General features: G+C 46.5%; 1 protein-coding gene across 1 annotated transcript in view; it reads left to right on the top strand.

The window, feature by feature from the left end:
* Nucleotides 1-12,670, top strand: part of ttn.2 (titin, tandem duplicate 2) — an 89,260-nt gene that overhangs the window by 60,314 nt on the left and 16,276 nt on the right. Inside the window, exons 71-91 of the mRNA XM_050039535.1 lie at nucleotides 27-323; nucleotides 509-1,096; nucleotides 1,209-1,511; nucleotides 1,614-1,910; nucleotides 2,162-2,449; nucleotides 2,564-2,863; nucleotides 3,065-3,216; nucleotides 3,320-3,470; nucleotides 3,561-3,860; nucleotides 4,128-5,894; nucleotides 6,143-6,436; nucleotides 6,545-6,832; nucleotides 6,931-7,230; nucleotides 7,398-7,732; nucleotides 8,090-9,821; nucleotides 9,961-10,263; nucleotides 10,489-10,800; nucleotides 11,009-11,299; nucleotides 11,438-11,737; nucleotides 12,226-12,367; nucleotides 12,472-12,635. Coding sequence (XP_049895492.1) covers nucleotides 27-323; nucleotides 509-1,096; nucleotides 1,209-1,511; nucleotides 1,614-1,910; nucleotides 2,162-2,449; nucleotides 2,564-2,863; nucleotides 3,065-3,216; nucleotides 3,320-3,470; nucleotides 3,561-3,860; nucleotides 4,128-5,894; nucleotides 6,143-6,436; nucleotides 6,545-6,832; nucleotides 6,931-7,230; nucleotides 7,398-7,732; nucleotides 8,090-9,821; nucleotides 9,961-10,263; nucleotides 10,489-10,800; nucleotides 11,009-11,299; nucleotides 11,438-11,737; nucleotides 12,226-12,367; nucleotides 12,472-12,635 — 8,904 coding nt within the window. The remainder of the gene's footprint in view (nucleotides 1-26; nucleotides 324-508; nucleotides 1,097-1,208; nucleotides 1,512-1,613; nucleotides 1,911-2,161; nucleotides 2,450-2,563; nucleotides 2,864-3,064; nucleotides 3,217-3,319; nucleotides 3,471-3,560; nucleotides 3,861-4,127; nucleotides 5,895-6,142; nucleotides 6,437-6,544; nucleotides 6,833-6,930; nucleotides 7,231-7,397; nucleotides 7,733-8,089; nucleotides 9,822-9,960; nucleotides 10,264-10,488; nucleotides 10,801-11,008; nucleotides 11,300-11,437; nucleotides 11,738-12,225; nucleotides 12,368-12,471; nucleotides 12,636-12,670) is intronic.

Below are 12,670 nucleotides of genomic sequence, written 5' to 3'. Positions count from 1 at the left end.
ACACACATCATGTCCTCTTTCTCCAGAAAAACCAAGCCCACCACCAAAGCTTGGTGTGACTGATGTGACCAAGGAGAGTGTGTCCATAGCCTGGGCCAAACCAGAACAAGACGGAGGCAGCAGAGTCACTGGGTTCCTGGTGGAAGCTCTGGAGAAAGGCCAGGAGAAGTGGTTTAAGTGTGGTGTAACCAAGTTCACACACTTTACAGTATCTGGTCTGAGAGAGAATGCTGAGTACTTCTTCAGAGTCAGAGCAGAGAACCTTGCTGGCTTCAGTGATTATAAGGAAATGGTTACCCCTGTTATGGTCAAAGACCAGCTTGGTGAGTAACAGATTTATTAGATTAAACAATGTGATTAGTGAGGACTAAGAAAAACAAGTAATAGAATAAGCCATCACCCAGTACTTGTGGTTATTGCATATAACCAGAAAATAACTAAGTGAAATGGCACAATATTGCACCCATTTTCCCATGCAATAACTCCCATTGTCACTTTTTTGCTCTAGAATCTCCTGAGATCAACATGAAGGACTTCCCCCACAACACAGTGTATGTCAGAGCCGGCTCCACCCTTAAATGTGAGATCCCACTGACAGGCCGGCCTTTGCCTAAAGTCTCCCTGTCCAAGGATAACGTGCCGCTCAAGTCAACAATGAGGTTCAACGCTGAAGTTACCCCTGACAGCATCAAGATCGCATTGCGTGAGAGCAATGCTGGAGACTCAGGACGCTACGATATCACTGCCTCCAATTCTAGTGGAACCACTAAATCCTTTATAAATATTATCGTTTTGGACCGCCCCAGTGCCCCTGTTGGACCTGTGGAGCTGTTTGACGTTACAGAGGACAGCGTGAGCCTTACGTGGCTCCCACCGGCATATGAAGGTGGTAGTCCCATCACAAATTACATCGTCCAGAAGAGAGAGACAACCACAGCCAACTGGATGGATGTATCTTCTGCTGTGGCCCGCTGCACCATGAAGATCATGAAGCTGACCACGGGCCTGGAGTACCAGTTCAGAATCAGAGCTGAGAACAGATATGGAATTAGCGAGCACCTCGACTCACCAACTGTTGCTGTCAACCTTCCTTACAGTGAGTGGTCTTTGTTGTGCTTCCCTCTTTAAACTTAGCATTATTGTTTTTTCCAACTCTGTTTGTCACAATGAACATGTTAACACTCTTCAACTCTTACTCTTATCTTCAGCTATTCCTGAAGCTCCATCAACTCCAGAGATTACTGCTGTAACCAGGGAGACCATCACTGTAGCCTGGAAGGAGCCTAAGTCAGATGGTGGCAGCCATGTGTTTGGTTACCATCTCCAGATGAAGGACAAGAACAGCATACTTTGGCAGAGAGTCAACAAAATGGTGATCCGTGCTACACACTTCAAGGTCACCAGCATCAATCCTGGACTTATTTATGAGTTCAAGGTTGCAGCAGAGAACGCTGCTGGAATCAGTGCCTTTAGCAAAGTTTCTGATGCAGTGCTGGCTATTGATGCCTGTGGTGAGTGGAATGTCAAAACCTTTTAATGAAAGTTGGGGAAATCTGATTTTACCTCTTAGCAACAGCTGTTTTATAATGAGTTCCCACTGTGTGTTTCTGCAGAGCCACCGGTCAATTTGCGCATTAGCGACATCACCAAGAACTCCATAAGTCTGGTCTGGGAAAAGCCTAACTATGATGGAGGATCCTCAGTCACTGGTTACATCATTGAGAAGAGAGAGGGTGTTAGTGCTAAGTGGTCCAAGGCTAACATCACCAATGTCACAGACACCCGCTTTGCTGTGACTGGCCTAATCCAGGACGAGTCATATGAGTTTAGAGTCATGGCCAAAAATGCTGTTGGCTCAGTGAGCAACCCATCTATGACTGCTGGGCCAGCCAGATGCGTGGACACCTACGGTAGGTCTCTTTTTTTTTTTTTTTTTTTCTTTTTTCCCAAACTGTGGTTTCCCATAAAATTTAGCACATTCACACTCCTCAGAGAATTGACATTACATTTTGGACAGTCCATGGCATGATTGTGAAACTGTAAATCACATTTTGGAAATACACTTTCCCACACCAATTTTGTAAATCATGTTTTATCATGTGTGATGCATACATCTATCAGAGTTTGAATTCACCTGCCTCTTTTTTGGTTTATCATCCAGGTGCCCCAGAGATTGACATACCTCAAGAGTACTTCAGCGAGGTCAAGTACTTGGCTGAGTCTAATGTGGAGCTCAAGTTCAATATCAAAGCTAAACCTGCTCCTACAATTGAGTGGTTTAAGGATGGCAGAGAGCTTGAGCCTACTGCCCAGCTCACTTTCAAACACACATTCGAGTCCACCAGTTTGTTCCTGAGGGAAACCACTCGTCTGAACTCTGGAACATATGAGGTCAAGGTGAAGAACTCCCTGGGATCTGCATGTGCCGTTGTCAGGCTGCTCATTCAAGGTATTCAGATATTATTTAGCATCTGTATTTATGGCAGTATTTTGCCTTGCATGAAATTGATATTATATATTGTGTAGACTCTGATGTACATCAATATGTCCTCCCCTTATCCAGACAAGCCAGGCCCTCCTGCTGGAGAGATTCAGTTTAAGAAGGTCACAGCCAGCAACATCACCATCATGTGGTCCCCGCCTGCTGATGAGGGTGGTGCCATGGTAACGCATTATATTGTGGAAAAGAGGGAGTCCAGCAGGGTCATGTGGTCCGTTGTCTCAGAGAAAATGGTCGACTGCATTGTTAACGTGCCCAGACTCATCCAGGGCAATGAGTACATCTTCAGAGTTCGTGGAGTCAACAAGTATGGCATCGGAGACCCACTGGAGTCTGAACCCATAATTGCAAAGAACGCATTCGGTAAGCAAACACAATAAACCTACAATCTTACCAGGAACTACCATTCAATCCAGAGCTGATTATTTGTTTTGAAAAATCACTACACTTCAGTGTATTATTTAATATAATTTACATGTGGATGGCTCAATGGATTTTTTTTCCAAACAATGGAAAATTAGTTATTTTCATCTAACAGGATTTTTTTTTTTTTTTTTTTAACAGTTCCTCCTAGTGAGCCATCCAAGCCTAAAGTGACCATGATCACCAAGTCCACTATGACAGTGATCTGGGAAAGACCAGCACTGGATGGAGGCAGTGACATTGATGGCTACTACCTAGAGAAGAGGGAGAAGAAGAGTCTGCAGTGGTTCAAGGTTTGTTTGTGACCGGTCTTTACAGATTTTATGCTTAAGTGTAAAAGATGCCAAACTAATGACTAGCATGCGTGAGTAATCATAATGTCCATTTTATGACCAGGTGGTGAAGGGCACCATCAGAGACACAAGGCAGAAAGTCACCAACCTGGTGGAGAACAATGAGTACCAATACAGAGTTTGTGCTGTTAACAAGGCTGGAGCAGGAAAGTACTCTGAGGCCTCTGATCTCTACAAGGCCTACGACCCCATCGGTAAGCTTTTACAATCACTTAGGATTTCTTAATTATTGAGGTCTTTACATGGAACCACTGATTACATTCATGCCCTTTTGTCTTCTCCAGATCTGCCTGGAGAGCCATCCAAGCTGCGTGTAGTCGACTCTACAAAGACCTCCATTACCCTTGGCTGGGAAAAGCCTGTCTATGATGGTGGCAGTGAAATCACACACTACATTTTAGACCAGATGAATGTAGAGGACAAAGAATGGGTGACCATCAACCCACGGGTCACAACCTGTGAGTATGTGGTGTCTCACCTCAAACCTGGAACCTACTACTTCTTCAGAGTCTCTGCTGTCAACTGCAAGGGCAAAGGAGAAGACATCAAGATATATCAGCCTGTGCAAGCCAAGGATATCTTGGGTTTGTATTCATACAGATCCCTCTGTGGTTTTGACACAGGACATGGGTCTTTTGTATTTGTCGTATAATCGAGATAAAAACATACTGATAATAAGCATGACTGGAGTTCATTGAAGCATTAAAAAGCTATTTTCTATCATTTTTTACAGCTTCTAATTATTGCCATTGATTGCTATACTGTGTAAATTGTATTATTTTCTTTTGATGCATATTTTTGTCATTATTAATTACTGCTCTTTCCCGTTTGTGTATACCTCTCTCCAACAGAGGAGGCTGATTTGGACTTGGATGTTCCCATGACAACCCAGTACACAGCCAGGGCCGGCCGTGACGTAGAAGTGTTTATTCCCCTGAAGGGACGCCCCACCCCCAACGTCACCTGGCGCCGTGGCGACCGCAACATTGCTGGTGACAACCGCTACACCATCACTAGCACTGAGCGAGCCACCACACTCCTCATCCCCAAGGTCACCCGCGATGACCGTGGCAAGTACCTGCTGGAGATTGAGAATGGCGTGGGAGAGCCCAAGATAATTATCATTTCCCTAAAGGTTCTGGACAGTCCAGCCATCTGCCAGAAACTGATGGTCAAGAACGTGACAAGGGGAAAGCTGACTCTCAGCTGGGAGGCTCCTCTCATCGAAGGCGGTTCCTCTGTCACCAATTACATTGTTGAAAAGAAGGCTTCCACCATGAAGGCTTACCAGGTGATCACTGCCGAGTGTCCTAACACAACTTACAAGGTGACGGGCCTGGAGGAGGATGTGGCTTACTTCTTCCGTGTATCTGCTGAAAATGAGTACGGTGTGGGCGACACCTGCGAAACTGCTGAGCCTGTAAGAGCCACTGAAACTCCTGGAGCAGTTAAAAACCTGGTGATGGCGGACTCTACAAAGAACTCTGTTACCTTGCAGTGGACTAGACCTGACCATGATGGTGGCAGCTACATCACTGAATACATCATTGAGAAGAGAACCGACGAAGATCCCACCTGGACTTTGGGAGCAACATGCAAGCGTTTAAGCTGCGAGGTGACAGGACTCAAGGAGAACGCTATCATGGACTTCAGAGTAATGGCCAAGAATGAGAAGGGCAACAGTGACTTTTCCCAGATTGGACCGATTGTAGTGAAGGACTTTATCATTCCACCCGAGGCCAACCTCAGTGACTACCCCAATGGAGAGCTTGCTGTTCGTATTGGTCAGAATATCCACATTGAGTTGCCCTTCAAGGGTAAACCAAGACCTGCCATCAGCTGGCTAAAGGATAACATACCTCTGAAGGAAAGTGATAAGATTCGCTTCAGGACCACTGACAACAAGACTGCGATCACAGTCAGAGGAGTTAAGAAGGAGCATGCTGGCCAGTACACCTTGGTTCTGGATAACAGAGTCATCAAGAACTTCTTTGATATTAATGTGATCACTCTGGGACCCCCCTCAGTGCCTGTTGGTCCCGTACGCTATGATGAGATTAAAGCCCAAAGTATCATCATTTCCTGGGATGAGCCGAAGGAGGATGGAGGTGGTGAGATCACCTGCTACAGCGTGGAGAAACGTGAGGCTTCCCAGGCCGTATGGAAGATGGTCTGCTCCAGTGTTGTCAGGACCACATTCAAGATTCCCAACCTGGTCAAGGGAACTCACTACCAGTTCAGAGTCCGTGCAGAGAACAAGTATGGAGTCAGTGAACCCCTCATCTCCTCAGACGTTGTTGCCCAGCACCAGTACAAACCACCAGGGCCTCCTGGAAAACCAGTAGCCTTCAACGTCACCAGTGATGGCATGACCATCAAGTGGGAGGCCCCCGGCTTTGACGGAGGATCACCCATTATGGGCTATCATATTGAAAAGAAGGACAGGAATAGCCTCCTGTGGGAGAAAGTGAACTCCACCATCATCTCCAACAGAGAGTACAGGATAATTAGTCTCTTGGAGGGTCTGGAGTACTCCTTCAGAGTCTATGCTGAGAACAACGCCGGACTCAGCCCTGTCAGTGAACAGAGCAAACATGCACTCGCTATCTCCCCTGTTGGTAGGTATACGTTAAAGACTACATTCATCTATGTTGAGGAATAACTTTGTACTTAAAGAAGCGGTCCAACATTTGGGCAGTATGCTTTATTTGCGGTTTTGCCCATTGTCATATAAGAAAATAAATATCAGTTTAATTTGTGTTTAGCCTTGCAAACGCTGGAAGAAAAGGTTGATGTAGATCTTGTTTGTTCCTGTTTTACTTCAGGAAATTCACACCAAGCACTGCTTCTCTCTCTTTTCAATTAGATCCACCTGGCAACCCTGTCTGCATCGACACAACAAGAGACTCAGTCACCCTGCAATGGGACATTCCCAAGAAGGATGGTGGCAGCAAAATTGTGGCCTACAGTGTGGAGAGACGCCAAGGTAGAGGCAAATGGCTGCGATGCAACTTCACTGATATCTCTGAGACCCAGTTCACCGTAACCGGTCTGGCTCCTGGAGACCGATTCGAGTTTAGAGTAATTGCCAGGAATGCCGTAGGCACGGTCAGTCCACCATCCAACTCCTCTGGATACATTATGACCAAGGATGAGAGCAGTAAGTATTTACAAATTGAAGAAAAGACAAATTATCATAATGAGTAGATTTCTTACATCCCTTTGATTGTGCTGATTCCTCATTTGCTCATTCTCTTTGCATCTCCAGTTCCTCCGGATGTCATATGGTCTCCAGACCAGGTGCTCACCCTGAGGGCCGGTGAGAACATTAAGCTCAACTGCAGCATCACTGGACGTCCCGTCCCCCAGATTATCTGGTACAAGGATGGCAAAGAGATTGACAAAAGGACCATGTTTGACATCGAGATCACCACTGGCATTGGCACCAGCAGTGTATTTGTTCGTGATGCTGACAGAAACCACCGTGGAATCTACACCATAGAGGCCAAGAACAGCTCTGGTACCAGGAAGGCTGAAGTCAACGTCAGAGTACAAGGTTGGTAAACACACAGTTATGTTTTAATGTCTAACATTGTAAACATTTTCAAACCTTTTTATGACCATTTTCAATGTAACTCCTTCCTTTCCCTTCAGATACCCCTGGACCTGTTGAGGGTCCCATCCGTTTCACGGGTATCACAGCTGATAAGTGCACCGTTTGGTGGAACCCGCCAGAGAACGATGGTTGTGCCGCCATTACCCACTATGTGGTGGAGAAGAGGGAGACATCCAGGATCACCTGGGCCTTGGTCACCTCCAAATGCGAGGCCTGTTCTTACAATGCCACCAACCTCATCAAAGGGAATGAATACCAGTTCAGAATCTCTGCTGTCAACAAGTTTGGTGTTGGCAAACCACTGGACTCTGATCCCTTCATTGCACAGATGCAGTACAGTAAGTAAAGTCACTCAGGAGTATTTACTGTTTGACATACTGACCAAAAGTTAAAGATGTAACCCAATCGATTGCACTTGAATATTGACAGAAAACAAATGACAAATGGCCTTATCATTCACAACTTGACTTTCATAACATGCCATGTTTTCTGCTTTTCCCCTTAGCTGTGCCTGATGCCCCAGGTACCCCAGATGCCACCCATGTAACTGGAAACAGCATCACCGTGTGTTGGACCAGACCACGGTCAGATGGAGGCAATGAGATCAAACACTACATTCTGGAGAGGAGAGAGAAGAAGAGCCTGGTTTGGGTGAAGGTTTCCTCCAAGAGACCCATCACAGAGCTAAGACACCGTGTCACCAACCTCACTGAGGGCAATGAGTATGAGTTCCGCGTAATGGCTGAAAATGGCGCTGGCATCGGACCGGCCAGCAGTACCTCCAGGCTCTTCAAATGTAGAGAACCAACCAGTGCTCCCAGTAACCCCACATTAGTCAAGGTAGGATTTCAGTGACACTGCATGGATTTCAAAGAGAAGAAACATTCATCCAAATGTGTTCAGGTCAATTGTCAAATTCTTGTCCAGTTTTTCCTTGGTTTCCTTTCACAGTAAACACAAAGCTGAACTGAGTGCCAAATACACATATATTGTCAGATTTATTAGTTAATGGAAAGCTGTTTGGAATTATCAGTACAGATACTGAAAATCAGCAAATGGAATTTGGCACTATTATAGAACAGAAAAAAAACTAACAAATAACTTTGAAGTAGGAAACCAGAATATAGAGAAAAGGGAACAAAGGAAATCATAATGTAGAAATTTCACATTGAACTATGCTCTTTTCTTGTTATCCAGGTCACTGACTCCACCAAGACCTCTGTCAGCCTGACATGGACCAAGCCAGTCTTCGATGGCGGTCTGGAAATAATTGGCTACAATATCGATATGTGTAAGGCCAGTCTGGAGGAGTGGCACAGAGTAAACAGCCAGATTTGCATCCACACCAGCTACACCGTGAAGGGCTTGGTTCCTGGAGAGTTCTACAAGTTCAGGGTCAGTGCTGTGAATGGATGCGGAGAGAGCGAACCTTCAGTGATGCCCAGCGCTGTTCAAGCTCTGGACAGACTTACACTACCTGAGATCGACATTGCTGCCAAATTCAAGCAGACTCACATCGTAAAGAATGGTGGAACAGTTGTCCTCCATATTGCCTTCCGCGGCAAGCCAGCTCCTGTTGCCACCTGGTCTAAGGTGGATGGTGAGCTGCCTGTCATGGCTGACATTAACACCACTGATTCCTCCTCTACACTAACCATTGAGGGCTGCACTAGGTATGAAGCTGGCAAATACACCCTTTCCCTGGAGAACAACAGCGGACAAAAGTCCATCACATTCACTGTCAAAGTGCTGGACACTCCCGGGCCTCCAGGAGCTATCACCTTCAAAGATGTTACCCGTGGAGCCTTGACAGTTATGTGGGATGCCCCCACTAATGATGGTGGATCCCGAATCCACCACTACATTGTGGACAAGCGCGAAGCCAGCCGCCTGGCCTGGCAGGAGGTCAGCAGCAAGTCCTCTCGCCAGACACTCAGGGTCACTGGTCTGGAGATTGGTGTGCCATATCTGTTTAGGGTGACTGCTGTTAACCAGTATGGCCAGGGAGAACCACGCGAGATGACAGAGCCCGTCATTGCCACAGAAGAACCCGCACCACCCAAGAGACTGGATGTTGTCGACACCACAAACTCCTCTGCCTCCCTGGTGTGGCTGAAGCCCGATCATGATGGAGGCAGCCGCATCAGAGGCTACATTGTTGAATTCAGAGCTAAAGGCACTGACCGTTGGGTTGCTGGTGGAGAGACCAAATCCCAGAAGATGCTATTGGAGGGTCTGATTGAGAACACAGAGTATGACTTCAGAGTCAAGGCCAAGAATGACGCTGGAATCAGCGAACCTCAGGGCACATTCAGCTCTGTGGTCATTAAGGAGCCTCGCATCGAGCCAACTGCTGACCTCAGCAGCATCACCAACCAGCTCATCATCTGCAAGCTCTCCAACACCTTTACAATCAACATCCCCATCAGTGGCAGGCCTGCACCCAAGATCACCTGGAAGCTGGAGGAAATGAAGCTAAAGGAGTCTGACAGAGTTGTCATCAGATCCACAAAAGAGGAAACCACTTTGATGGTGAGAGATAGCAAGAGAAGCGACAGCGGCAAGTACTACCTGATCCTGGAGAATACTGCTGGTGTGAAGACGTTCACAGTGACAGTGGTTGTTGTTGGCAGACCAAGTCCACCCACAGGCCCTGTGGAGATTTCTGGAGTCTCCTCAGAGTCCTGCTCTCTGTCCTGGTCCGAGCCAGCTGATGATGGTGGCTCTGAAATTACGAACTACATTGTGGAAAAACGAGAGTCCGGCTCTGCCTCTTGGCAAGTAGTAAACTCTAGTGTGAAGAGAACCACCATCAAAGTGACTCACCTTACCAAGTATATGGAGTACACCTTCAGAGTGTGCGCTGAGAACAAATTCGGAGTCAGCAAGTCCATTGAGTCTGCTGCTGTTGTCATTGAGCATCCATATGGTGAGTTTTGACCAACAATTATACAAAAGTAAACACACATCCTGTTTCATACACATGAAGGTTTAACATATTTTGTACATACATTTAGGTCCAGGTCAAATAAAGAATCCCTTTTCTCACCTGCACTTTATTTCCACAGTTCCTCCGAGTCCTCCAACTCGCCCAGATGTGGTGTCTGTATCTGCTAATGCCATCAACATCAAATGGGACCTGCCATATGCCGACGGTGGCAGCAAGGTGACAGGCTACTGGATTGAAAAGAAGGAGAGAAACACCATCCTGTGGGTGAGGGAGAACAAACTGCCCTGCCTGGATTGCCAGTACAAGGTGTCCAACCTGATTGAGGGCCTGGAGTACCAGTTCAGGGTCTATGCCATGAACATTGCCGGACTCAGCAAGGCCAGCGAGGCTTCCAGACCTGTGGTGGCACTCAATCCTGTTGGTGAGGGGAACTTCAATGACTTAACCACATAAAGCAATGACATGTTCATCAGCTCACAAATAGTCAACAAAAACTTTTGGTCGATCAAGACCCTAATTAGTTAATCTGATTACACCCATATAGCACCTTTTCTTGTTTACCTTGTTCAGCTAAAACAGTTGGTTCAGAAAAGCCTGTGTGGTTAAAGCTGCATTACAATTTAATAATAAACTTTTCCCTTTACAGATCCTCCTGGTAAACCCGAGGTGACCGACATCACCCGCTCCTCTGTGTCGTTGTGCTGGACCGTGCCATTCAACGATGGCGGCAGCAAGATTGTTGGTTATGTGGTGGAGAGAAAAGTCTACAGTACGGATGAGTGGGATGACAATCGCTGGCTCAAGTGCAACTACACAACTATCAGCGAGAACTATTTCACCGTCAGCAACCTGGGAGAGGAAGAGACCTACGAATACCGCGTCATTGCCAAGAATGCTGCCGGTGTCCACAGTGCACCCTCCGAGGTCACTGGACCGGTCACATGCAAGGATGAATACTGTAAGTCATTACAATTAGGATTTGCATTTTTATTTCAAATTTAGGAGGTTGTAGGTAACCATGAGCTCTGAATCTAAAAGTTGTCATCATGTAGGCTTCTGATCATTTCCTCCTCTATAAAGCATAGAATATTATTTATAGATGGAAAACTGGGAAAAACTGAATTGAGAATGAGAGATGAGATCTAATCATCTCTTTTTCACTGCAGCTCCTCCAAAAGCCGAGCTGGACAGCAAGCTGGTGGGCGAGACCGTCACCGTCATGGCCGGCTCCGACCTGGTCCTGGATGGCACTGTGGGTGGTAAACCAGAACCTACAGTATACTGGTCGAAGGGCGACAAGATTTTGGAGCTTGGAGAGAAATACTCACTGACCTACACTGCCACCAGAGCCATGGCTGTTATCAAGAACTGTGACAGATACGACACAGGCAGATACATCCTGACCGTCAAGAACGCCAGTGGAATCAAGACCGCTGCCGTCAGCGTCAAAGTTCTGGGTGAGCAGCCAAAAAATCACATAAATTAAGCTCTCACCACATCATTTTAAACACTGCTGCATGATAACAGAGCAGCAGTAGATGTATGTGCCACTGGACTGTATGAACTGCCTGTAACTCTCGCTTTCTGTCTTCCAGACACTCCTGGAGCCCCGGCTGATAAGCTTGTGATCAGCAGAGTGACGGAGGAGAAGTGTACAGTGTCCTGGAAGATCCCTCTGGAGGACGGTGGAGACAGCGTCACCCATTACATCGTGGAGCGTCGCGAGACCAGCCGCCTCAACTGGGTTGCTATGGAGACCGAGTGCAAGACACTGTCGTGCGTCAGCACCAGGCTAATCAAGAACAATGAGTATATCTTCAGAGTTAGAGGAGTCAACAAGTACGGGCCTGGAGTTCCTCTGGAATCCGAGCCTGTCATTGCCAGGAACGCCTACAGTAAGCGGCAAAATTTACCTTTTCTTCCAAACTAAATTTTCCTGATGATGGTGCCATAGCAACCGTCTAATGTTAATTAAAATCAGAAAAAGTGCAGACAGTCATTTAAAATTATGTAAAATGGAGTTTAGAAATAAGTTTGCAGTCATTACAGGGTGGAATATGCACGAATAAAGGAACCGTTTTAGCTTTGACTCAGAAGTGTTCAGAGTCGGGGCTGTCTAATATCATCTGGGAGGTTATTCCAGGTTTGTGCTGCTTCACCATGTTTTATCCTCACTCTTGGAAAAGGTCAGTCGGCAAACCGCAGATGTCCTCAGTGCCATAGAAGTTTCATAGGTCACAAGCATGTCAGAGATGTATTTGAGTGCTGAGCCAAAGAGTGATTTATACACGGTTAGCAAGATTTTGAAATCAATTCTCTGATTAGGCATCATGTAACAGAGCAAAAACGTATTTTCGTGACCTGTTCTGCCCTTCTTCCTCAGCCATCACATCCCAGCCGGGCACTCCAGAGGCTACAGCAGTCGGCAAGGAGCATGTCATCATTGAGTGGCTGAAGCCCGAGAGTGACGGAGGCAGCGAGATCAAAACCTACTTAGTAGACAAACGAGAGAAGAGCAGCACCAGGTGGGACCAACTTCTGAAGAACCGAAAAGACAGATTTTAGTTTACACTTTCTGAAATATTGATTCTCATAATCTCTTTCTACTTTCATTTCTCTTTTGGACCAGGTGGACTCGGGTGAATAAGAATTACACCATCTATGACACCCGTCTGAAGATCTCCGGCCTGCTGGAGGGAAGCGAGTACCAGTTCAGAGTGACAGCTGTCAACGCTGCCGGAGACAGCCATCCAAGTGACGCCTCGGCATACATCCTCTGCAAAGACCCCACATGTAAGAGATTTTACTCAAAAACCTTAACTGATGCA

This window comes from Epinephelus moara, unplaced genomic scaffold (genome assembly GCF_006386435.1).
Source record: "Epinephelus moara isolate mb unplaced genomic scaffold, YSFRI_EMoa_1.0 scaffold1170, whole genome shotgun sequence".
In the NCBI taxonomy this organism is placed as follows: Eukaryota; Metazoa; Chordata; class Actinopteri; order Perciformes; family Serranidae; genus Epinephelus; species Epinephelus moara.
The sequence above is the reverse complement of the archived record's forward strand: the minus strand, read 5'-3'. Positions and strand labels throughout refer to the sequence as shown.